General features: G+C 49.0%; 1 protein-coding gene across 5 annotated transcripts; it reads right to left on the minus strand.

Moving 5' to 3' along the window:
- RAB7B (RAB7B, member RAS oncogene family) lies at positions 1–26,010 on the minus strand. Of its 5 annotated transcripts, XM_025421084.3 has the most exons (7): positions 25,781–26,007; positions 24,395–24,548; positions 17,791–17,859; positions 17,278–17,404; positions 16,338–16,553; positions 8,651–8,776; positions 1–2,428 (listed from the first exon to the last, which is right to left on the minus strand). In XM_025421084.3, exons 3-7 carry the CDS (start codon positions 17,841–17,843, stop codon positions 2,348–2,350), a joined length of 603 nt encoding a protein of 200 aa, XP_025276869.1. In that variant the 5' UTR covers positions 17,844–17,859; positions 24,395–24,548; positions 25,781–26,007; the 3' UTR covers positions 1–2,347. The 5 variants fall into 5 exon arrangements, with proteins under 5 accessions (XP_025276869.1, XP_025276867.1, XP_025276866.1 ...); XM_025421082.3 differs by lacking the exon at positions 24,395–24,548 and having other exon boundaries at positions 25,781–26,005; XM_025421081.3 differs by lacking the exons at positions 24,395–24,548; positions 25,781–26,007 and adding an exon at positions 18,125–18,205.

Consider the following 26,010-nt stretch of genomic DNA (forward strand, 5'->3'; position numbering starts at 1 on the left):
TGTTTTTTGCTTTATTTTATTGTTTTTTTTTTAAAGATTTCATTTATTTATTTGAGAGAGAGAGAGAGTGTACAAGCCAGGAGGAGCTGCAGGCAGAGGGAGAAGGAGAAGCAGGTTGCCTGCTAAGCCAGGAGCATAACGTGGGGCTCCATCCCAGGACCCCAGGATTATGACCTGAGCTAAAGGCTGACAGTTCACTGACTGAGCCACCCAGGTGCCTCTGTTTGCTTTTTAAACCTAATAACAAAATACCAAAAAGGAAAAAAATAAAGAAGGACACATTTATTATTTGTTGCATGCACTTAGAAACATTCATATGTCCACTGCGGTGCACGAGCTGCTGTAGATACACACCTGACACCACACATCCCATCCACAGTCTGACGAACTCCCAGGAGAGCCTGTGTGACATGCAGAATGCCACTCCATGGACACAGAGACAGTGGCTTGCTCCCCGCCACCTGCTCATATGCCAGATCCATGCCGCTGCCCAGGACAAGCCTGTCCTTCCTCCACAGCTGGGTGGGGGAGATGAGGCTCCCCAAACTCTCCTGCTGACCCCTCCCCTCCCAGGATTCCCTACCTCTGGGAGGATCTTCAGAGTCAGATGACATCAGAAGTCCTACCCTAACATTCCAGCTCTGCTTGGAGCTCAGGGCAGGATACCTCTGTGTAGACAGGAGACTTCCATGGTGGGCATGATGCGGCCTGGGAGCCTCTGAGTGGTCATCTCGTCCACCCCCTTCAGGCTGGGCCCTGTCCATGCTGTCTATGCCAGAAGAGTCTGCATGGACAGGGAGCCCATGAGTTTCCCAGGTCTCTCATTCTAGTATTTGTCACTGATAAGGATTTCTTGCCTGAATCATTAATGTTTCAGTTTTTTGCCCATTTCTTACTAGGTTTAAGAAATTGGGATTCTCCTGCCCCACGAATCTCACCGGCTTAAGCAATCCCACAGCCTGAGAACAAGCTTTGAGGATGAGCACAGAGAGAAAAGCCTCCCTTTCAGGTGTCCTGCAGCGGCCACTGGCCACTCAGCCTGCAAGGGAAGGACACTGCTGCCCTCTGGAGGCCAATCACCAGAAGATCAAGGAGCCACCCGGGGGCGGAGTCTCCTTTGCTCGTCTTGGGGACACCAGCTTTGAGTCTTCAGGTCAGTGAATGTCCTTTCGCTGCTCTTGGAACACATCAAGCTTGTCCTCACCTCAGGGCCTTGGCTCCTGCTGTGCCGTCTCCCTGGAATGCTCTGTCTCCAGTGGCAGTCAGCTGTTCATTCTCTAGTCCTGGGCCGAAGGATACCTCCTCAGGGAAGCCCTCCAGGACCATTTTGTCTGAAATAGCACCAACCTCAGTTCCTGTCCTTTTCTATTCCAATACCTTGCTTGCTTTGTTCAAGCACTTATCTACTCTTGGAAAATATCTGTTTAAATTCTGTGTGTACTGCTTCTCTACCTTATCAGAATGTCAGGTCCAGGAGAGCAGGTCCTTGTTGGTTTCATTTGTCCCCGGACCTCAATGCATGGTACAGAGTAGATCCTCAACCATACTTGCTGAAGGAATAAATAAATGCGTATCAACAAGAGCAACTGAGATTTAAGCGGAGCTTCTGGTCCTCAGAATCATAGAGTCTGATGTGGGCAGGGCACGCACCACCCCCATTTGACAGACGAGCAAGCCAAGGCTCAGAGAGATTTAGAGGAGTTGTCTGAGTGTCTAGCAGAGATGAATGAACCGGTCCTTGGTGCCTTTTCCTGGGCATTTTCCTATGTCCTGGAGGGAGCAGAGCAGTGTTCCAGGCCTGAAGAGTGGCCACCAGGGGTTGAGGCAGGCCCTCACATGAGACCTAGGCCCTCACTTCCTGGCCTAGTCACCAAGATAGCCTGAGCTGTGCCCTTGTCCCAGCTGTGCTGTGGCTTTGCAGGTGTGTGGTGGCATGGGCAAGGAAGGCCCACCTGTACACAGGAGAGGACAGTAGGACTCCAGAGTCCAGACTCCGGCCTGTCCGCCTGTGAGATGTGCATTCTGGAGCAGGAGTGTGTTTGGGGGCGGGGGGAGCAGGAAGGCTGGAGCCAGTGAGGGGACTGTGACTCCTCCAGGGCCAAGATTCGGCTGTGACACTCTGGGTTCAGGCAGGGGCTCTGGGGGCCCAGCCCCATCCTCACTGGGCTCAGCCCGAGGCAGGGGCTGTACTCTGGTCTGGACCCAGCGCAGATGCGAGGGGATCAAGGGCTCTGGCTGCAGAGCCTCGGCTGCTTGGGCTGAGCTTGAGTGGGCAGGGGGCTGGTGGGGGCCTGGATGCCCAGGCCCCAGGGGCTTCGTCGGAGCATCAGGGCGGGAGTCTGGATGATTAGCAACACCGACTCCTGGACTGGTCTTCTGGTGAGAGCTTGATGGAGTCTGTGAGGTAATTCTCCAAGATGCTTTGATACTGGGGAAGGGAAAAAGAAATCAGAGTTGACATCCTGAAAGGCAAAGAGCCTTACCTTCTTTCTGTTGCTTACTGGCTGCTGGTGGTCAGGCTTTTTATTCCTTCCCTATTGCCCTGTTAGGAAGCTGAGGCCCGGGGGTGGGATGGGGGCGTGGGCACTTGTCTTCCCCACCCTCTTCTTTCCTCACCACCCCCTCCAGCTTCTTCCCAGGAGCCTGGACCAGTGGGGTGGCCTTGGTCCCATAGCCTTCCATTCTCCAGAGGGAGTAATGGAGGTGACATTTGACCTCAGGCAGAGATGAGGACAACCCACCCCTTATTTCTGCTGGAGGCCTCTCCCCACAAACACCCTCCACACCCCCACCTTCTCTTGGCATGTCCACCCCCTAGCCTCCCCTACTCACCACCTTGGCACCTAGAGAAACCCAGTCAATCCTCAACCCTTCCCACAGCCTCTGTCCTCCCTAAAGTAGACTCGGCGTTTCCACTGGGTCTATTTGCTTCTCTGCCCACTCTCCCAAACACTTGTGTCCCAACAACACCCAGAGAAAGCCTCTCCCCATCCAGCTGACAACTTCCCTCCCAGGACCCACCCTTGCTTGGCTCAGGGGTGAGGGCAGGGTGAGGGGCAAGCAGGCCCTTCCTCCAGGAGATGAATTCTAGGGCTAAAAGCCTTCTTCTTTAAAAAAAAAAATTTTATTTAAATTTGATTTACCAATATATAGTGTAACAGCCAGTGCTCATTACATCACCTGCCCTCTTTAGTGCCCATCACCCAATCACCCCATCCCCTCACCCACCTCCCCTTCTGTAACCCTTTGTTCATTTCCCAGAGTTAGGAGTCTCTCATGGTTTGTCTTCCTCCCCTAATTTTTCCTCACTCAGTTTCCCCTCCTTCCCTTATAATCCCTTTCTCTATTTCTTATATTCCACATACCATATGAGTGAAACCATACGATGCTTGTCCTTCTCCGATTGACTTATTTCACTCAGCATAATGCCCTCCAGTTCCATCCACGTCGAAGTGAATGGTGGGTATCTGTCCTTTCTGATGGCTGAGGAATATTCCATTGTACATATACCACATTAAAGGGTCTCTTCCTAGAGGGACCCCATCTCTTTACTCTGCCAGGCTTTCACCAGTCACCAGGCTCAGACATCCATGCCCCGCACAACTGTATTGTGTGTGTGTGTGTGAGTGCCTCTCACTACCTGGGTGTGGACCTGAGCAGCACCCTCCACCACTGGGGAATGTCACGGCCCTTCAGGCGATGGCCCTGGGTCCCAAGGGATGGTGTCAGGCCCCACTTGCTTCATTCTGATGATGGTGGCTCCCGAGATACATGAGACAGTCTTCCCATGTCCCATGACTCACTGCCACCCCCAGACTGAGTGGTCATCTAGCCTGCCATGCGGAGTTCGTGATACTGGGCTGGGATAAAGCTCTTTGCCATCTAGTTTGTTTTTTGAGAGCCCCAGTATCTTAGCCTGGGTGATGGGCCTTAAGCAGCCCTAGCCAAATTATTTAGAGTTATTAGAATTTATATATATAAAATAATAACTATTATTTTAACAGGAATGATTAGTATGGGGGGGAGAGGGGGACAGTGTATGCTCGGCCAATGCTCTGTCTCTCTGGAGATGTCCCCACACTCCAGATGGATCTCCTCTTCTGCTGGGGAGGATCCAAGCCCGTTGCTGACAAACTCAACCCGGGGCACCCCAGGGCTTCCCTAGCTCTCACCCTGAGAGAGTGGAGTCCCACCCAAGGTATCTGAGAAGAGAAAATAGGGCCGAGTGGCTCTTTATCCCCAGCACTGCCCAGGCCTGGCGTGTCGGCTCCAGCCTCTGCAGCCCCGGACACGTCCAGTCCTCCAGCTAGCCCCTTCTGCTGTGTGCGGGGCCCTCTCCCTCCATGGAGCAAAAGTAGGTAAAATTCTGACATTTCTAAACCTCCCAGTGAGGAAGAGTGGAGCCTCACTGGCTAAGTTCCCCTTTACACTGAGCGATCCATCTCTCCCTGGAAGGATTTAGAAGGATTCTCTTATTGTTCGGTATTTTCTGGGTGCCTCCCTGGGGTCTGGAACTTTCCTAATCGGACCTTTGGACCCAGGAAGCAGGGCCTATGGATTCTTTACCCCCCCCCCCCCCAGCGTGTCCCACCCTCATGTCCACCTGAGACCCAGCTGGGACCCTAGAGGCCCTCATGAACAGAAACCTGTGCCACTGTCTACAATGCCAGCCTTCAGGAAGGAGATTTAGAATGCCCCGAGGAGCTGCTGGGCTTTCCAAGCTCCCTTGCATTTTATTCTAGATTCAAATGGAATGCTGTCTCTCCGGAAGGTTTGAGAAACTTCCTCATTTGTTGCCTTGGCAAAGCCTGAGGTCTTCACACCAGCTTTCTTCACCCAATAATAGTCACACCTCCACAGGTCCAAGTCACCGGAGTGCTTCCCATTTGTGACATCATTTCAGCTCATAATAGCATCATCTCGCTCACACCAAACTTTCAAGTAACCAGAAGGACACAGTTACGTCTCCTGCGTAATTCTTTTCTCTGGGCCCCTGTCCCTTCAGCAACGGCAACGTGCGAATTGAGCTGTAAAGTCACACTGAATCCTCATGCACGTACCTTAATGCACCTAAGAGATGTGACTGTGCCGGTCTGTCCCTTCCAGCCTGGTCACCTCAGTGGCCCTACCTTTCCATCCTGCATCTGGAGGACCTCAAAAAGGTTGTATAGTTTCACCAAGCTTACCTGCTAGCCAGCCAGCCTGCTCCCCTCCTGGGCATGGCCCTCATGTCTGTCTCCAGTTAGCTTCAAAGGAACCGGGCCTCCATGCGGCAAGGCAGGTCACGGGGCTCAGGCCTGACCAGTCCCAGCAGGGATGGTAGTGCCAACTTGGCAAGAGCAAAATCTCTTCATCCCAAATCCCCTTAAGCAGGTGGTGTCCTTCTCTGACCATGACGGCATTCTTAGTCATAGTTTGGAATAACTAAGTATCCTACATCTTTCCTACTGAAATGCTGGCGGAGTACCTATTCTGGTGCTGAACTCACAAATCACTCTTTCCAACCAGCGTTCATGCACAACTCGGACGTTTCGAGGAATCATGAATGTCATGTGCCCCGATGGACTGCATTGCCCTCTCCTCTTGTGATGCCCCTGCTTTCTCCTCTCTTCTGTGGCTGGGTCCCTAGCATTCTACTCAATCATGCCTCTGATCGCCAAGCTGGGAACCCAGTCATTGACCTAAACAGCTCCTGATTCCTTCTTTCCTACATTTGACCGTCATCAACCCCTAAGGTTCTCTCTCCTGAGTGTTTAATCCACCCTGTCCTGGCATTTCCATTCTGTCCTGCTTGGACCACTGCAGTATCTTCTCAACCACCCCTTGGGCTCATCCCCCATGAAGCGGGCAACTCCCTGCCGGAAACCCTTATACATAGCTCCTGTTTTAAAACAGGGTTCCAGAAGGGGAGGTGGGTGGGGGATGGGGTAACTAGGGGATGGGCACTAAGGAGGGCACATGACGAGATGAGCACTGGGTGTTATACTGTATGTTGCAAATTGAATTTAAATAAAATTCTTTAAAAAGTTATCTTTTGTTTAATGCCTTCTCTGTATGGTGAGTTGCTTTATTCGGCCCTTGCAACAACCCCAGTAGGAAGATACTTTTATTTGTACTTTAAAGAGAGGGAAGTGGTGGCTTAGGGAGGCTGCATGAGTTGCTTTAAGACACACAGTGAGCAAGAGGTTGAGCCAAGATTTAAACTCAGATCTACTGGGCTTTGGAGCCCCAGCTCCTCTCACCCCAGCCTGAGGCTTCCCTCCCATTGCCACCCTCACATCTCCTTCTCAAACATTCTGACTACCTCCCTGGGAAGCAAGGAAAGGCCTTTGTAGAAAATGTGTTTGAAAACTTGTCTGACTTTAAAATAGAGATGTGCATACTCTAGTTTCGCTTTAAAAATCTGTGAGAATTTTACATCCTATGCTCTAGTAATTATGTTTGTTTTGTTTTATGTGAAAAGATTTCTCCTTCAAGTTTCTGAGTAAAAGGCATGCCCTGTGGGGCGTCAAGGTGCCTGGTGAGCCCCCGTGTGCCTCGGGTCCAGCAGCACCTTCTGGACAACATGCACCTGCAGCATGAAGTCCAAGTCCTGGTAGGTGCTCATGATCTGCGCTGTTGACCTTGTGGGCTCCCTCACTCACCCTACACCCCTGCTTCTCTTCATGCCGCCTTTCCTTCTACAGATGGACCCACAGCTGGTTCCTTACATGAGCCCATGGATTGGTGCCCGGGCCTCTGGCCATGCCCTTCTCTCTGTCCTAATCCTGCACCCACCCTCCCTCCTCCCATGTCCACCTGCAAACTGCGGATTGTCTTTCAACACCCAGGTCACATGCCACTTCTCTGGGTAGCATCCTCACCCACCCTCACCACCAGCCACGACTGAGTCATCTCCCTGCCTTGACCTTGCTCCGTCTGGGGCACTTACCTCTATGATAGCTTGTTTGTGAATGTCTTCCTTCTCTACCTGACCTTAGAGTCACCAAGGGCCGTATCTCCAGCCCTAACCTGACAACTCAATAAATGCTTATGGGATTGCATTATTTCCATTTTACAGATGAGGAAACCGAGACTCAGAGGAGTCACAACATTTTGCCCAGGAGTCCACTTGAAAGCACGAGGGCAGGATTCAAATGCAGGCCTGTATGACTGTGGACACCCTACCTGTGACTTGCAAACTTCTCATCAGTAGATTTCCACCATTGACACCAGACCTGCCATTGCTAAGCTATTCTTTTGCCAAGTCAGATATTAAAACAACAACAACGATGACAAAACCAGCAGAAAAGCTTCAGAAAGTTGGCGCAGCAAGGAAGATGTAACTTTAAGAGTGAAAGACACTCCTTCTTCAGAAAGGATGGATGCTGACCACATGCAGACACTGGCTCTGGGCTGGTGAGGCTTCCCCGTGACTAAGCATTTGGCAATGACTATACCGTGTTTGTGGAGGATCGTTTAACCCACATCACCATACAAGGTCAAATAACATTCCTCAGCTTTCTGGGGAATGACGTGAGCAGGGCCATCTGTGGCTTAAGAGCCAACGTTGCAGGCTGTGTCATTTAAGCCACACCCCTTGATCATGTGCTACAGACGGACACCCCCAGCTTCCCCCTAACACGAGACAGCGGCCGGAGGGGAAGCGTAAAAATAGTCTGTGGGGGCACACCGTGAGATGAAGGCTCTGAGATGTGTGGATGGCACGCTTGGGGCTTCTCCCCGCCCTCTCCCTGGTGGGAGGGCTTCTCTCCAGGGCAGCTGGCAGCACCAGGCCGGGAAGCTGGTCACCAGGATGAGGGCAGGCACTTCCCCATAGAGGAACCCTCGACCTCCCAATGCCCCTTTCCTCAATTCAAAGTCACTGCCACAATGAGCTTCTCCCCTCTTCTGGGAAGCCCACCCTGATTAAATGTGGCAGAATGATGAGCCAAGCTGATCCCTTCCCTGTGCTAATCACTCATGAACCCTCTTCTGAGTTTCTAGACTCCCTATCAGAAAAGGATGAAAACCCTGCTCCTGCTTCCGGGCAGCCTTCACTGACCTTCCCCTCTTCCCCTCTCTCCTCCCTCACAGTTGGGTTGTGTGCCCCCTTCTGGGGCCCCCCACTGAATCCTTCCCCACCTTACACCTGGACTGTGACCACATGTGGGCCTATCAGACTGTCTCAGGAGGGCAAGGGGCCCTGAGCCCTGCACACTGCCCAGCACAGACGACACACTAACCACGGGGAGTCCACACATATGTTTGACAGGAGGGTGTCAGCAACCCCCGCAGGCTTGATCTCCCACCTGGACAAATGCGTGGCACTGTGGAGCTTCTCTCCTACCAGTCCGGATTGAACTAGATCATCATTTCTCAGACCCCTACTACATGAGAATGTCCAGAGGTGAGGTGCAGAAACTGTATGTTTTAGAATCAGCCAGACCGTGAGGCCACCAGCTATGTACTCCAAGGTAGCTTTATACTTCCGGGACCCTGGGGTCAGAGTCGGGGTACTGCTGGGCCCACTTAGGAACTGATTAAGACAATGAACAATCCTGTCCTACCCACACCCCTGTCTGTGCCCAGTGTGTTCTTCTCTGGAAGCTCCTGAGCTTCCCATCCCCGGAGACAGGCCCTGGCAGGTGCTGCCACCATAGTCACTCACCCTGGACAGAGCCCGACTGGCCAGCATCTCAAAGGCTTGTACCACATTGATGTCGTTCTTGGCACTGACTTCAAAGTAGGGAATATCCTTCTCTTTACACCAGCCTTGAGCTACCTCCTGAGGCACCTGAATGAAAGGAAGACTGTCCCTGAATCATTGCTGCTACCATCCCCACCCTCATCATATTGCCCACTGTCACCTCCCACCATCCCCACCAGTACTCCCATTTATCAAGAACCTTCCATGTGTTACACACATTCTTTCTTTCTTGTTTTTTTTTTTTTTTAAGATTTTATTTATATATTCATGAGAGATAGAGAAAGAGAGAGAGGCAGAGACACAGGCAGAGGGAGAAGCAGGCTCCTTGCAGGGAGCCCGATGTGGGACTCGATCCCGGGTCTCCAGGATCAGGCCCTGGGCCAAAGGTGGTGCTAAACCGCTGGGCTACCCAGGCATCCCCACACATTCTTTCTTAACATAAATCTCCGAGGGATCCCTGGGTGGCGCAGTGGTTTGGCACCTGCCTTTGGCCCAGGGCGTGATCCTGGAGACCTGGGATCGAATCCCACGTCGGGCTCCGGGTGCCTGGAGCCTGCTTCTCCCTCTGCCTATGTCTCTGCCTCTCTCTCTCTCTGTGACTATCATAAATAAATAAAAATTAAAAAATAAAAAACATAAATCTCCGAGCTGCTTATTGTTAGCTCCATTTTCCAAATGGGGAAGCTGAGGACTGTGCTCAGAGTGTGGGGTTGAGCGGACTTGAACACAACTTGGCAGAATTAGAGCCCGCTGAACTATGCTGCTTTCCTAAGGCCCACATTAGGCGCCCCTCTGCCATTGGCGTCTTCATCAGTCCCCCCAAAAGGAGATGAACATGATGGCCACGAGCAGGGGTGGAGGACTTCTGTCCCCAGAGCCGGCTAGGGCCTGGGCCCGGGAGCTCTGTTGCTGAGCAGCGACTCAGGTCCTTGCTAACCCTTTTTCCCCAGGGCAGAGTCCTGGGAACTGTTGATGAGCTACTTCTAGGGGACCGATACCATGGTAGATAGCTTGTCGTATTAGCTCAAGCAGTCCTGCCAAAGACCCCGTGGGGGGGGTCTTATTAGCTCCACTTTATAGATAAGAACACCGAGGCTCAGAGGGGTTTAGCGACCTGCCTCAGATCACACAGCTGAGAAGGCGGAGCTGGGGATCCCTGGGAGGCTCAGCGGTTGAGCATCTGCCTTCAGCCCAGGGTGTGATCCTGGGGTCCCAGAATCGAGTCCCGCATCGGGCTCCCTGCGAGGAGCCTGCTTCTCTCTCTTCCTGTGCCTCTGCCTCTCTCTGTGTCTCTCACGAATAAATAAATAGTCTTTAAAAAAAAAAAAAAAAAAAGAATGCAGAGCTGAACGGAGCCCAGCTCAGGGCCTGGTGGCATCGGAGCTGCCCTCTTCAGGGCACCGCAGGAGGACTGTGTCCCTTCTGCCTCTCCCACTAGACCATCAGCTCCTTGAGCTCAGCTCTTGGCCTGGCACCATGGGCCACTAGGTACAGGTGGAATGAGGACATCTCTATCTCACTGCAAACGGCAGATCAGAGTTTGAGCATGTTGGTTTGGAAAGTGCCTGGCAGCCCGGTGAGTTACTTCCAAAGACAATTGGAGCCATTTAATTTAATGCCTAATTAATTAATTCAGGGAGGAGGAAATGGCTCCATATTGAACATTTGCTGTGCTTGGTACTTTATAACCATGATTTCGTTTTACTTAAGGGAGCCGGGGTTTTTATCACGGAGAAAGGACACTGTTTCTCTCCCAGAAGACAGAGTGGCCGGGGCCGGGCGGGGGGGGGGGGGGGCGGTTATCAGAGACTGCCTCCCTCACTCTTGCAGGTTCTAGGAATGACTGTCTCATCTGGATTAAAGGATTAAAGGAAGCATCACTGGCCCTTGTCTCTTTGGTTCCTGCTTCCCTGGTCTCAAGAGTGACGGCAATACCAGGGGGTCACAGCTGTTTCCCCCAATGCCTCTGCTGACACCAGCATTGCGGCGGCATTGGGAGGCTCTCCACTTGAGACTAGAGGGTGCAGCCTGGGGTCAGCTAAGCAGCCTGTCCTTTGGGGGGCTAGCAGACACCTCCACACTGCATGCCCAGGCTTTTTTGGGGGGACCCCAGGCTTTGGTCTTGGCCTCTGATCTCCTAGACCCTCTTGCCTATATGGGAAGGGCCCAGGAACTGTCCAGGACAGCTTCCTTTCGTGGAGCTCAGATGCCCAAGGCCTGGTGAGCAACCAAGAAGCCTCACAGTTCAGGAACATTCTAAACTCTTTGGAGGAAGGGTCAAGGGTGGCTGGTGATTTGTCTTGTCCTTACCAGTAACCACAAATAAATAAGCATTAGAAACTAACACATTGTACCTGGGTGGTGCCTTAGAAATGCAAAGGGCTTCCTATCTTTCAAAAATCTTTAAGTGTGGGGCATCTGGGTGGCTCAGTGGTTGAGCATCTGTCTTTGGCTCAGGTCGTGATCCCAGGGTCCTGGGATCGAGTTCCACACCAGTCTCCTCACAGGGAGCCTGCTTCTCCCTCTACGTCTCTGTGTGTCTCTAATGAGTAAATAAATAAAATCTTAAAACAAAAAAAAGTCCTCAAGTGTAAGGACCAGACTTACACTTCCTATAGTGCTTTCCTTTTTCTATCCACCCCCATCCCTCTGCCCCCACCAGGTGATGAGCATTTGACTGAAAAGAGCAGCGACATGCAGGAGTTGCAGTAAAAACTGAAGTCAAGTGAAAAGAAGTCAAGGCCTCTGCTTCTCCAGGATGTAGAGATATTCTTTATATTTCATGGCGTGAGAAGCAGAAGCCCCATTAGTGACCAAGGAACCCAGCAACAGAGCTGGGAAGACAAGCCTGCAGCAGCAACCTGCTGGTCTCGGCTCCCTTCTCTCCCACTGGACAGTGACAGGACCTGTCTGGTGCCTGGTTGTGACAGACGTTTTATCTCATTTGCCCTTGATCTTTCTCTGTAGCGTTTATACGAAGTGGTTAAATACACACTTCAAATTGTCAGTTGAGATTATGTTGCAAATTAACTTTTTTTTGTACCCTTCCTCCTCCCCACTCCACCTCAACCGGCCTGCCTGGGAAGAAAGCCACCCAGCCAGCGCCTTTCACTATCCACTTCCAGTTCTTGTTACAGTTTCATGATTGTTTAAATTGCCTTGTCTTTTATTTATTTATAAAATAATAGTTCTTTATCCTTTAGGCTCTGACTGTGGAAATCAACTCAGAGTGTAGTATGTGGGGACTTGGGAAATAAGGAAGTTTTGAAAGCATTACTTTGGTTACTTTTGCTTTTGGTTGGCAGTATGTATATACTATTAACATTTTCCTTCTGTTATAATTTTGATTACTTCTTAGAGGCCAAACATTTGACAAAACTAGCTCGGTTTGCATAATTTTACATATGATGCCTTTCCAGCTCATATTCATTTTAAAGGACCAATTGTATAAAATTAAAATCAAAATACATCACATACATCTTAGAGCACTACCAAAAATAACAGAGGATATTTTCAGAAAATACAATTCCCACGTTATGGATCAGTGATGAGTCAGAAATTGCCTACCTGAGCATAAAGCAAAGAATTCACATTCTTGTGAATGAATTCTTTGTAGAATGGGTGCTAGCAGAGCTGTTCTTTCTATCAAACTAATATTTTTCCACTATTTCCTTCTATAGAAAGAATAGGGATTTTTTTTAAAAAGTCAGCAATCAAAAAAATCAATCATGTGATATATTTATCCATATATATATAATGCATGCATACATACGTATTTTGTTTTATTGTGGTAACATATACATAAACATAAGAGGTACCATTTTACCTATACTTAAGCGCACAGTTCAGTGGCATTGGGCACAGTCCCGTCCTTGGGTGTGGATCGGTATCACTCCCAACCACCTCCAGACTTTTTCCTCATCCTAACTCTAGCCATAAAGTTTTAAACAGTAATTTCCTTTTTATTAAGTGAGAAAAACTCCTATGTTGTCTCAGCCCATCCCTTGGAGAAAGTAAGAGGGAGGCTTCCATGTAGGAGGAGGCTCGCCCCGTGCTCCCCAGGCCCCTCGGAGGTCTGTGTGGGACTCCCTGGCCCCCGGGAGGTCGCCGAGGTCGCTGGAGCCTGCGGGAGAGCCGGGAGGAGGCTGCCTGGGTGGGGGGTGGGGGGCAGAGCAGGTCTCTCAGCTGCCTCCGCTGCTCCCCAACCCCTGGGCTGGGACCGGGGACCCTGGGGCAGCGCCCCGCAGCCTCGCCTCTTCGGGCTCCCTGTTCCTCCTCCCCACTCCCGCCCACTCTGCCTGCCCCACGGGCCCCTCCCCGGGCCTGCCTGTGGGGAGATGGGCTCCCCTTGCCCCCCCTCCCCCGGGCCGCTCTCACCTCCCTGTCTCGGCGGAGCCCCAGCTTTTCCTAGGCTCCCCGTGCCCCCTGCGGGCCTGGGCAGGGGCCCATCTCCCTACCCGCAGCCACAGGTCCCAGGGATGGGGTGGCCTTGCCTGGGGCCTCTCCGCCTCTTCCAAATCTCTCTTCTTCCTCTCTCCGCAGAGCAAGTCTCCTCTCCTAAGGCCTGGATGGACCCCTCCACCCCTCCCAGGCATCGCCTGCTCTTTCCATCCTTCCTGTTTCCATCCTGGCCCCTCCGCCCCCATCTCTCAGAGCAGCCTCCCGATTCCTGTGCCTCCAACAGAACGCACCTTCTCTCCACTTCAGCCTTTTCTTCCTGGGGCCTGACCAGGACCTCCATCAAATATTGAATCTGGCCTCCCATTCTGTGACACAGTCTCCTTCCTCTCAACTTCCTTCTGCCTCATCCCTTCCACCTTGGACACTGGAGCTGCCTGCTCCTTCACACCTCCCCTCGTCTCTCTTTCCTTGGTGGCTTGTCAGGGTCCCCACACTTCAACTCTGCAGCTGTTCTTGTCTGGAAACACCTGAGTCCCAGGTCCCTCATTCCTGGCTCTCAACCCACAAGTGGCTGCTGGAGAAAAACCCAGCCCAGATGCCAGCTCTAATTCCTGGTCTCCTTTTTTTCACTGAGCCCCTAGTGTCACCCACTAGTTCTAATCTTTGTCCTTGACTTTCTCCAAAATAACTGGCAAAGCTTCACCACGATTCCTGAGACTTCTACTTGGTTCCCTTCCTCCTCCTGCTCAACAGAAGATGGTGCCTCTGATTTCAGTGAGAAAAAATCAGACTCTCAGCCTTGGACTCTCTCAACTTCCCATCCTATGACCTACAGACTCATGAAACAGGATGTTAAAATGGAAGTTTCTGTAAAGGTGCTGCAATCTGATAGATGTCAGATATAAAGTAGGTTGGGAGACAGATCACCCTGGGATCTCACATGTTTCCAAAGCTTCATGACCCAGAAATTGTTAGGTGACTCTAAAACCCACAACATGGATATAAAAAGATTGAAAGGAAGATTAGAAAGGATTTCTTTGGAGAGAGTTGTGTTTTGGGTATACATCTTCCCTTCTCGCAAGAGGGAGACTAGGTAAAGCTCACCTCTAGCTAAAAGAAGGCTTCTAGGAGGCCACTTGAATTTTTTTTTTTTATTTATTCATGATAGTCACAGAGAGAGAGAGAGAGAGAGAGAGAGAGAGAGAGAGAGAGAGAGGCAGAGACAGAGGCAGAGGGAGAAGCAGGCTCCATGGACCGGGAGCCCGACGTGGGATTCAATCCCTGGTCTCCAGGATCGCGCCCTGGGCCAAAGGCAGGCGCCAAACCGCTGCGCCACCCAGGGATCCCTAGGAGGCCACTTGAAAAGCTTAACATACGACCCCTGGAGTTCGGTGGATACAGTGGACAGGTGCCTGACATGCACCCAAGGGAGCTAAGGCAAAAGGCAACAGGGCAGATAGAGAACAGACTCTGTGTGAACGAATTGTGCTTGCTCCTACAGGGAGGCAGGATTTGTGGGTGAGCCTTGTGAAGGAGGTGGCTCTACAGAGAGAGCTAGCCAGCCTGGAGCTGTTGTAAACCCCATTAGGAAGACTGCCTACAGGATGTGGTGCCCCCAGTTGGGTGGAGGATGAAAAATCAGGAGATGAGGAGACAGAGGAGGAAAATGTGAGACACTCGTCTTAGGAGGTACAGTTAAATGCTCTCAGTGAAGGCTTCTTAAGGACCCAAAGGTGACCCATGGGAGAGACCACTTGAAACAGCTGCTGGGGCCAGAGAATACAAACTATCTTGTGACAGTACCCATCAAACAGGATTTTCCTGCTAACCTGACTTCTTCTCCCTCTTCTTGCTTCATTTCTGACAGAGTTTGAAACCAGAATTACCCGGAGAATGGCAAAAAGTGTGGACACATAAAGTTAGCAACAAGAGGCAAAGGACCATTCCTCCCCCGCCTAGACCACAGTGTCTCACCTATAGTGGGAAAATGAAAGGGAGATACCTTGCCCTTTAATGAACTTAGGACTTTGATTATTATCTGAGACTGGATGTTAGAGAATTGACGCTAAATTTGCGACCTGAAGTGACCATAGAATTGATGATGCCTAGATTTCTGTTTCCAGCACAAGCATCACCTTTGAAGTTTTATTCTTGTATGTTCCACAGCCCATGGTCATCTGTAATTAGTTGTACTACAAGTTCCTTAAACTCAGCACATCTAAAGTCACCTAAAAATCTCAAGCACATCTAAAGGCTCTTCTTAATGATGGTGGTAGCTTCATTGGAAGCACCATCATCCATCCATGCATACATGCATCCATCCATCCATCCAACCTGTCCATCTGTCTGTCTGTCCACCCATCCATCCATGCATCTATCCATCATTTTATTTTTTTTTATTTTATTTTTTTATCCATCATTTTAAAAATGCCTCGGTTCTTTCCTTTTCTCCATTTGAACTAGTGTGAAAACATAGCTCAAATATGATGGCAGTTCTTCATTTCTTTTCTCTATTTGAAAACCTTGTTCAAATGGCTCTTTTTGGTGTCATTTAAACTTCACTTGGCACAAGAGTATCTTTTACAAATTAAGTCTACCTCTATTATTTACTCTTTAGTAAGCAATAAGGAAAGAGCTCTAATCAATTCCACTATAGCAGTAAACACCTACATAAATGCGGTCGTTGTAGCCATGGAGCAGACCAAGTGTCCTGCGGTTAGCCAGATGATCTGGAATACTCTTATGCTAATAAAAATATATTTGACTACTTTCCCAGAAAATTTATAGATTCAAGAATTTATAACTGCAATTCCCTGTCTGACCCTGGGTAGAAATACTGTTCTAGATGTTAATTCAAATTCCACCTGCTTACCTCTGATGCTTTAATTCTTCCATTCCCTGTTTCTAAACAAAATTGCTTTCACTTCTCAGCTCGCATCGTGCTATTTCTTGCCTTTGCTCATGCTGTTTCTTCAGACTGGAACCTACCTCTCCTAGAAGCCCTTTCTATATTCTGGGCTTGAGTAAACGCCCTTTCACGGTGGTTCCTAAATATCCAAGGTATATCTCTATCATTGTATTTATCATAATCATTGTTTAAAGTATCCATACCCACTAGGAGACGTCAAGATTCTTAAGGTAAGGACTATGTCTGATTCAGTTCTACATGTGTGGGACCTACCACAGGGCCTGGCATGTACTAGATGCTCACACAATGTTTGGTGAATGAATGAAATATGGATGGTACCTGCCGGTCTGCGAGATCGATCTTGTTTCCCAGCACCACCATGGGGTAGGATGTTTCCATTGGAATCGTTTTGGCCAGAACATCACCCCTCCAGGTATCCAGTGCTTCAAAAGACTCTAGGTCAGTGACATCAAAAGCAAGGATGCACCCATCGGAGCCTTTGTAGAATGTGGACACCATGGAGCGGAACCTCTCCTGTCCGCCTGTGTCCCAGATCTGGAAGGAAAGAGTAGCCGCCACATAGGGCTGTGATGAGGGCCTGGAGGTAGGCCCAACTGGGTTATTTGATGTCAAACTTTCCTTTTCTGGGTAGGAAGCAGACAGCCCTGGAACAGGTGCTTGTGGTCCTTTTACACACGGGCATCTTAACCCTGTCACCCATGTATAGCATCTTTGCACTATCCGTTAGCATCCCAAGAATGCTTTCACATCTGAGTTCTCATTTTTCTCCTGGGTCATCAGGACAGGCACAGTTATTCTTATCTGACAGATTTGGGCCTTGGGAGTGACTTGTTTAAGGCCACTTACCAAAATTTCCAGTGAACCTGAGGCTAGGGAGTAGGGCCTCCCAACCCCTGGATTTGTCCTTTTTTTTCTCCCCCCAGACCAGGGATCAGCAATTTTTTTTCTTAAAGGGACACATAGTAAATATTTTAGGCTTTGCAGACCATACTATCTGTTGCAACTACTCAATTCTGCTGTTGTAGTGTGAAAGCAGCCATAGACCATAACTAACAGTGGACATGGCTGGGTTCCAATAAAATGTTACTTATAAAAACAGGTGGTGGACCACATCCGGTTCATGAGTTGAAGTTTGTTGAACTCAGCTGTTCTAAACCTTTGTAGCTCCTTGTGCACACGGCTATGTGAGTGGCTATCTAGGGGATGTGGGATGATTTTCAGGTATGCATGCTGAAGAGGGAAAGGCAGGGCTGCTCACCTGTAGCTTCAAAGTTGTGTCATCCAGTATGATAATTTTGGAGAGAATGCTGGCCCCCAGTGTGGTCTGGTAGTCCTCATAAAATGTCTTGTGCACATATTGGTGGAGGAGGGAGGTCTTTCCTACGCTGAGGAAAAAACCCCAGACATGTGTGAACAACACATACATACACACACCTATACCATTCTCAGAATCTTGCCTTGCCCCTCTTGTTGCCATCTCTCCAAGATTCTGAATTTCTGACATTTTCAGTCCAAGGACTCCAGTGAGCAGAAGGGTTTAGGAAATGGACTCTAAAAGTACAGACCCATCCAAATAAACCAGAAACCAAGTGGCCCTACTCTCAGGCTCTTTTGCCCATTTGAGTTCTCTTCCTTGGGGTGGGATGGCCTCCCTGGTGCTATGCTGAATCAGAAAGGAACCCATGGTAGGTAAGAAATATTCAGGAGGTCTCCCTGCCCTTGGGTAAGGGCTGCTTCCCAACCCCCACACCCTGAGTTGATTTTGGCTTACCCCAGGGCTCCAATGATGATGAGCTTCAGGTCCACCTTCTTCCTGGGATTCATGGAGGGGCTTCAGAGCCTGTAGGGAAATGGATGTCATTTGCATGCTGCCCAGAGTCCCTTGCAGCCATCGTTGTTGAAGCTGGCCTCTACCTTCCCTTCCTTGATGTGCAGATCCCTGCTCTGGGCCCAGGACTCAGGTGGGGTTGTTCTCCAAAAGAGAAGGATAATCAGCAACCCTAACCCACCCCTACCCCTGCAACTTCCTCTTGGGACCTCCCCAAGGCTGGAAGTGTGATAGCCTCACAGGACAGGCACATCTCTCACCCTTCAGCTTTACCAACCCTGCTCTTGGAGGCAGCCTGGAGCGCCAAGAAGACCGGACTGGACTGAACAGAGGCCTTGAGGACAGTCAAGCCTGGAGCCAGGGATGGAAGGCGGTGTGGGAAGAGGGGATGGGGGCAGGACAAGGGGTCCATTGTCAGGACTGCCAGAGAGAGAGGCTTTGGATGGGACAGTGCCCCTCCCCCAGCTCGAGGTGTTGCTGCAATCACAGAATCAAAAGGCTCTTCTCCAATGCAGCTGGTGGCGGGTATAATTGGTACATGTTTCTGGAAAGCCACTTGGCAGCAAGTATTGACAACCTTAAAAATGTTCCTGCCTTCCACTTCTAGGAATTTGTCCTAAGGAAATAATCTGAAATGAAGGCAAAGATTTTTGTTCAAGAATGTTCTTTTTTAGTATTATTTATAAATATCTAATAACAAAGAAGTGGTTTAATAAATCATGGCATGCAATGAACTATTAGCATGGAATTTTCGAGAATATTATTTTAATGTGGGAAAATGCTTATGCCATAGGCTCTAAAGATTTTTTTAAGGATCTTATTTATTATTATATATAGAGAGAGTATGAGCAGGGGGAGGGGCAGAGGGAGAGGGAAAAGCAGGCTCTCTGCTCAGGGCTTGATCCTAGGATTCAGGGATCATGACCTGAGCCAAATGTGGACGCTTAACTGACTGAGCCACCCAGGTGCCCCTTATAGGGTCTAAATGAAAGACAGAAGACACTAAACTGTGTATATGATACCACCCCAGATATGAACATGAGTTCCTACTTGCATACAAAAATGTTAAGAGCGAAATATACAACAAATTTAAGTGGTTAATTCTGGGTAGTAGGAGATTACACAATTTATCATGTTTTCTGTGCTTTTTAGTATGTTTCATTTTTAAAATAACAAACATATCAAACAGGAATTGCTCCTATGAGAGAAATACACATATGTTCATGTGTGCATTTTATATATACATATACATATTAATTATTTTTATTTTTTAACAAGCTAAAGCAAAACTGTCACAGAGGGCTTGCTTAACTGGCTCTTTGGGTTCTACTCTTACATGCACACATATGTATATACAATTCTCAACTCCTGAATCTTCTATCCTTGGATGTACTAGGTAGGCATACTGAGAAAACCTTGATCTGACTCTGCCTGGCTTAGGTGTTCAAAAGAGCCAGCTTGACTTTCCCCTGGTACTTGGAAAGAGCTCTAAATTGGATGTCCTGAGATCTTGGTTCTAGTTCTCTCACTTTGGCACTGTAGGGCATTGGGCCAATTACTTCCCCTTTCTGAGCCTTGGCTTTCCGACTAGAAAATGAAAAAGTTGGGCCCCAATTGACTCAAGGTCCCTTCTGGTTGAAATATGCTTTATCTACTGGAGCTGTAACTCACTGGCCACAAGAGGCTTGCCTGAGGGTGCCTAGTTAGCACAAAGTGAAATCAAAAGTCCTCAGAGGCCTAGCTAGGGCTGTTTGTGCCTCTCCATGAGCCACGTCATGGCCCAGGGGTGGTTTGAGGCTCTGCTCAGAGCTGCTTGTCTCAGGAGCTTGAGTTGGTGTCACTGGACCTTCTGCCATAACCTAGGAGGGCTGGATTGGCATGGTGGGCAACAGGTCTTCTTGGTGATGCATGACAGTCATTCCAAAAATACCTACCTATCTCTTGCATTGCAAAGCCCTGCAGTAGATGCAGGGACGAGCATAAAGATGGAACAAATCGGAAATCCTACCAGGGAGTCATCATGGGAGAAAGCTCAGGGCTGAGTGATTACACCAGAGAGAAACTGTAAAGCATCCCAACAGAGGCACAGAGAGAGCGCTATGGGGGTTTGGGGGCAGGGAAAGAAGCGAGCAATCCAACTGGGCCCTGAAGAAACAAGATTTGTGGTTAGGGGGTGATATTTCAGAGGGAGGGGACATAGTAAACAAAACCCTGGGAACAGTGAATGGAAAAGGTGGATGGTTTGCTTCAAGGAAGGGTGAGGCTAAAGGTATGGAGATAAGAAAGCTGGGAGAATGGGCAGCCCAGGTGGCTCAGTGGTTTAGCACCGCTTTCAGCCCAGGGCGCGATTCTGGAGAAATCCCGCGTCCATCTCCCTGCATGGAGCCTGCTTCTCCCTCTACCTGTGTCTCTGCCTCTCTCTCTCTGTGTCTCTCATGAGTAAATAAATAAATAAATAAATATTTAAAAAGAAAGAAAGAAAGAAAGCCGGGAGAAGAAGGAAGGGTTTTGTTTTGTTTTGTTTTTTTTAAAGATTTTATTTATCTATTCATGAGAGACACACAGAAAGAGGCAGAGATATAGGCAGAGAGAGAAGCAGGCTCCCTGTGGGGAGCCCAATGTGGAACTTTATCCCATGACCTGAGCCAAAGGCAGATGCTCAACCACTGAGCCACCCAGGAGCCCCAGAAGAACCAAGTTTTAAGACGGGTCATGAGGATCAGACCAAGGATACTGTCCATTGATTCATTCTTTCATTCAGCAAACATTCCCTGTGCTCCAAGCAAGCAGAAGAAGATAATTCAAGGTGTATTAGCCAGGGCTGGCATTTTGAAACGGGTAACACTGCCCACAGGGAAACCACCCAAGGGAGAAATGGTTCAGAAGTTTCTGAAAGGCACCACGTCTCCAAGCATCAGTTACAACCCCAGAAGAGGAGTGGGAGCCATGGTGTGTTCTTCCTTAAAGCCTTTGATACAACATGTTAACTTAGCCTCAAAAGTTAATGAAGTGCCTTGGAAAGGGAGTCGGTACCAAAGGGAGGCAGGGACAAGTGGGAAAGGAACTAGCCCCCCAGGCCACCCCAGAGGCAACTTTGTATTCTCTTAGAACCTAGGGAATCCTCCCAATTATCCTATGAGTTGAGTACCTGAGACTCAGAGAAGCTAAGTCACTCATATCTCATCCAAGGCCATACAGATAGTAAGTGAACCAGGGTTTGAATTGGAGGCCAGAGAAGGCTGCTCTGCCATGCTGCCTCCTGATCTCCTGAGTCTGGACCAATAGAATCTGTGTGCATAGGATCTGGGGCACTGGACTCAGGTTTGGTGAGCCCCAACAAAACCCTAGCAGAGTTGGAGGAGATGGAGAGAAAAGCAGCCAAAGTGACAAGAGGTACAAATGGGAGCCGAGGGAATGGGTCTTCGGAACAAGAGCTGTTGTAAGAGGATTAACCACCAGCGTCAAGACTTGGCATGTTTACTTGGAAGGGAGTGTGTTCACGCACCATGATAGAGCCACGCTGCCATGCTGGAGTTATCTAGGCCTCACACTATAGTTCGCCAGGCACTATGCAGAGGACTTTGTGAATTTGTACATCATTTTGAGGTTAAATGAATGAATACATTATAATATGTATAATACATTATTATAATACATTTGCTAGCCCAAATTAAAGGTTCAAAAAATATTAGCTCTTTTATGACTATTATTAACACAGGGAAGGAACCTGTGGGGGCTGACACTACTGGTCTTTATTTCACCACTGAAGAAACAGATGTTTAGAGATGTGAAGTAGATTTTCTCTAAAAGCACAGCCTAAAAAAAAATAAAAGCACAGCCTATAGGTAGGGCCTGGTTTGGGAGCTGGGATTTGAATCCAGGCCCAACTCCACAGACCATACTCTTACCTGCTTATTCTACTGTCTTCCATAAAACTAGAACAAGGATCACATACCTGCCACTTGGTGCCCCTGTCAGCAAGGCTCGGGTGTTGGGTGGTATGGATTTGAAACCTTCAGTGGAGCTTGTGTGCTTACGAAGGGGAATTTGGGGTGAGAGCAGGGGAGGCAGACAGTGTGTACATATAACAGAGAGTCAATATCCACTACCTGGGAAGCGCTGTACAAATAGCAGAAGATAATATACAACATAAAAGTGGGAAGGAATATGAGTAAGTAACCAACAGAAGTCTTATGAATGATAAGTAGTAAGCTTTGAAAGGATACTGAAACTTAGTAATTTTTAGAGATATACAAAATTGAAAAATATCTTTTTTTCTCTCTCTAGAGAGTGGCAAAAATTAAAAAGATTGGTGGTATCATTAAGTGTCGGCAAATTTATAGGGGAAGTACTGTTGCATATCACTGAAACGCTATGAATAGCATGGCCTTTTTTGGAGGGAAATTTGACAATATCAGAATTTTTTTTTAAAGATTTATTTATTTATTCATTCAGGGAGAGCGAGGAGAGAGGCAGAGACACAGGCAGAGGGAGAAGCAGGCCCCATGCAGGAAGCCGGATGTGGGACTCAATCCCGGGCCTCCAGGATCACACCCCAGGCTGCAGGCGGCGCTAAACCACTGCGCCACCGGGGCTGCCCACAATATCAGAATTTAATACCCTAGCTTCTAATTTTAGGAATTTGTCCTACAGAAAATACGCCTATGTTCAAATACCCCTTTGTATAAAGATGATTGCTGGAGAACACTGTTGTGACCTAGTATCCATCCATCAGAGATTCTCTGCATAAATTATAATCTGTTCAGAGTTTGGAATACTGACAATTTTAAAAAGAGTGAAGTAATGAGGAAGAAAAATATGGTAACAATTGAAGTGAAAAAGAACATCCCTGAACATTTTGTATGACATAATCTTGATTGTATAAAAACCTCCCATGTGTTGACCATACACTTAATATTATGTTTGTGCTTGCCCTGTAGACACAGGAAGCTGTGGAGAGATACACACTAAATGATTAATAGGAGGCAGCGAAAGGTAAACTAGAAGCTAGGAGCTATTGTTTTATTTTACATATGTCTTGTTCTAAAATTTGTTACATGAGGCTCAGTTGTTACTCTAATTAAATAATATCAAACGTAAAACCTCAAAATTTCTTTAAAAAGAACACAGGGACGAGTGGCAGCCCAAAGTCATCTGAGTGTGACTTCCTGACAAGACAAATCACTTTGCGTCTGGGGCAGGAGAGGGAGGTGACCTAGTAGCGGGGACTGATCATAAGGTTTGGAGTCAGAGTTCTATCGTGCCTCCATATATTCATGACCTTGGGTGGATTGCCTGACCTTAGTAAGTTTGTTCTCTCATGGGTAAAACAGACATTGTCATGGCTGTGGCTTATTCTGCAGGGTAACGTGTCATTTCTTATAGGACAACAGGTTCCCCCAGTCGGGGAAAACCCAGATAAATGGTTAACAATTGCGTGGGGCGGGGGGGGGGCAAGGACCTGATTTGTGGTACCGACCACTTTCTGTGGTGTAGACGCTCCCACCATGTCTGATTTAAATCTACTGGTGTGGAGCCTGCTCCAGCACACTGTAGGAGGAACCTCCAAGATGATCCAGTCCAATCCCCCACCCAGTGCTTGAGCCATCTCGACCCCATTCATAGAAAGATGGAGCTAGACCTGTCCCCACAGAGTTTCTTCCCTCCTCTAGCGGTGGATTTCTCCTGGGGCCACATAAAACAGGCTCAATTCTTCTGCCACATGCCAGGCCTTCTGAAGTTTACTGTCTTTTCTTTTCCACACCCTTGTGACTCACTTTGGCCTTGACTCTGAGTTCCCTCTCCACCCCCTCCCCCAATCCCCTTCCCCTGGATGTGCCCTTAAAGTATCCTGCTCCTGCAGATCCCCTACCCCATGCTCAGAAGGGCAGAATTTGCTGAGCTTGCTATTTAAAAGAGCCTGATCCTTGGACCCAGGATAACTAGCAGCAACAAGAGGGTGATCGGGACAGTGTCACTGGTGAGGAAAGGTGGCAGGGAGGTAGACACTGGCTGGGCTAACAAGGAGGCATATGCAGATTTCAAATGGTGGCTGAAGTCCTTTCCTATGTCCTCTGGCCTCAGCCCTTGGCTGGAATTTGGCAATAGCTGTCCTTTCAAGCCTCCTCCCACTCAGCTACCTCAGAGGCTTCGAACTAGGGCATCGTCCTAGAGGCTAGACTGAGTCATCACCTTCTACTGTTAAATAACAGAGAAAAGCAGGCTTGGAAGGCAGGGCCCTACCTTCAGCCAGTGCAGGTCCACCCAGAGCAGAATTAACAGGCCACTCACTCTCCATGGCATGTGACTAAGTCCCCTCTCCCTGGCAGTCCTTCTAAGCCTGGAGCCCTGCCCACCCACCAAAGCTACTGTATAGCTCAGTCCCTGGGGAGTAAGAGAGACTGAGTTGATGCCTCCTCCCCCCCACAGCCTTAGGGCGTAGGGCCAGTCTTATAAGAACTTTTGGATCTGCTCTGCTTTCCCCTCCCCACTCCCCTTCTCTCCCTACCCCACTGGCCCCAACCAGGACCCAGGTACCATTTCCCACCTCAGTGGTGTTGGGTGAAGTGTTCTTTCTGCTGATCAGGAGGCCAGTGAGCAGGGGCAGATGAGAGGGCTGAAGCAGGCGGTCTACTAAATACCCAGCTTTCAGTGTCTCCCCTTCCTGCTCCACGTCTTAGAAAATGACAAATATATCCACCCTAAAAATAATGGGATTTATAATCATGGGAACAAAGTTTGTCTTTGAAAGGAAGCTATCTATAAAGCACAAAGCCTTGCGGGGATGCTCACTCTTCCGCCTTCTAAATCCCAGCAGGTCCAGACCTGCTCCCTCCAGGAAGAGCACCCAGGGCCCTGGTTTCAGAAGGCTCCATGTTCGCTCTTGTTCTTGAAGTTCTTTGGAAGTATTAGTCCTGTCTCCTTAAGTAGACTATCAGTGCTCAGAGGACAGGACACTCCTCCCACTTCTCTATCCCTCCATAGAGCCTGGCTCATGAGGCAAATATTAAATCTTCAATAGTCATTCATTCATCCATCCTCATCTGTTCATCCAGTTATCTATTCACCCACCTGTCTACCTGTCCATGTAACCTTCCAAAGGCAGACAACTACTAGGCCACCCAGGTGCCCCTCGTTATCCTTCCATTTATCCATCCATTCATCTGTCCATCCAGCTGCCCATTCACCCAGCACATGTACTATGTGCCTACTATGCATTAGCACTGTGTAGATCTGAGGATACAGACAAGTTTCTATCTCTATGGGACTTGTGTGGTGGGACATCAATTGACAAGCTCAAATGAATTATTTTCATTAATGCACAATGCCTAGCAATTGCATTAATAGGGCACTTAGCTGTTTACAAAATGCCATCATAGTTCATTGGATTCCTGAGTCAAGAACTGGTTAGTGGCAAACTGAGACTAACTCACATCTGTCCAATTCTGTTCATTGCTTGCCTAGGATTGGAGAGCCGTGCCAGGAGACATGTTTATGATTTAGAACAAGAGGGACACTTTCCTGTTCTAGGAGTTCCTCCTTCCCCAATGAGACCCTTTGGCCAACAGCTTCCACCCAAGAAGGCGCCCTGTCGATGTGGCAAGGTGACCCAGGGAGCTGGCTGTACCCTCTCTGCTGAGCCAGCCGGCCATGTCCTCCCGCTGAGGCTGATGGCCTGAGCAGAGCCCTGAGCCGGGCCCCAGCTCCCTGGGCTGGGCGGGGAAGTCTTCTCTGCCTGGCTCCCTGCCATGCCCTAGACGTTTCTCTGGCATGGGGGGGTCTTTAGGTTGGATCTGAGCCCTGCAGCTGTCAGATTCAAAGCCTCATCCTTGCATTCCTTGCCTCTACTCCCTCTCTCCCACCCCCAAAGCTCAGTACCTCTGGGGTCTCTGGGACAGACAGAAGAACCGAAAAAAACTTCCAAGGCACTTACAGCTGTGGCTGCCTAGCATCCGGCAAATGAGGGCAGGCGGCGTGCTCTCTGAGTCTGGGGGTTTCCTCTTAGAGCAGAGGTCTCAGGCCGTTCAGAGGAAAAAGGCTTTGGATCAGAACGGTTTGTCGATGCCAAGCAACGTCCTTCTGTTTTCCTCCTCTCTTTCATGCACAGACTTGGGAAAGTTGCAAAAGAGGCAGGCTGGGTGAGCTCAGCTGTGTGGGTGGAGG

The sequence above is a fragment of the Canis lupus genome, chromosome 38 (assembly GCF_003254725.2).
Source record: "Canis lupus dingo isolate Sandy chromosome 38, ASM325472v2, whole genome shotgun sequence".
In the NCBI taxonomy this organism is placed as follows: Eukaryota; Metazoa; Chordata; class Mammalia; order Carnivora; family Canidae; genus Canis; species Canis lupus.

Bases quoted from the DNA above. Each gene is read 5' to 3' on its own strand.
- RAB7B (XM_025421084.3), bottom strand. From the start codon at position 17,843: ATGAATCCCAGGAAGAAGGTGGACCTGAAGCTCATCATCATTGGAGCC. The intron at 17,405-17,790 runs GTAAGCCAAAAT...TTTTTTCCTCAG, and splicing joins ATCATCATTGGAGCCCTGGG to CGTAGGAAAGACCTCCCTCC. The intron at 16,554-17,277 runs GTGAGCAGCCCT...CTTTCCTTCCAG, and splicing joins ACACAACTTTGAAGCTACAG to ATCTGGGACACAGGCGGACA.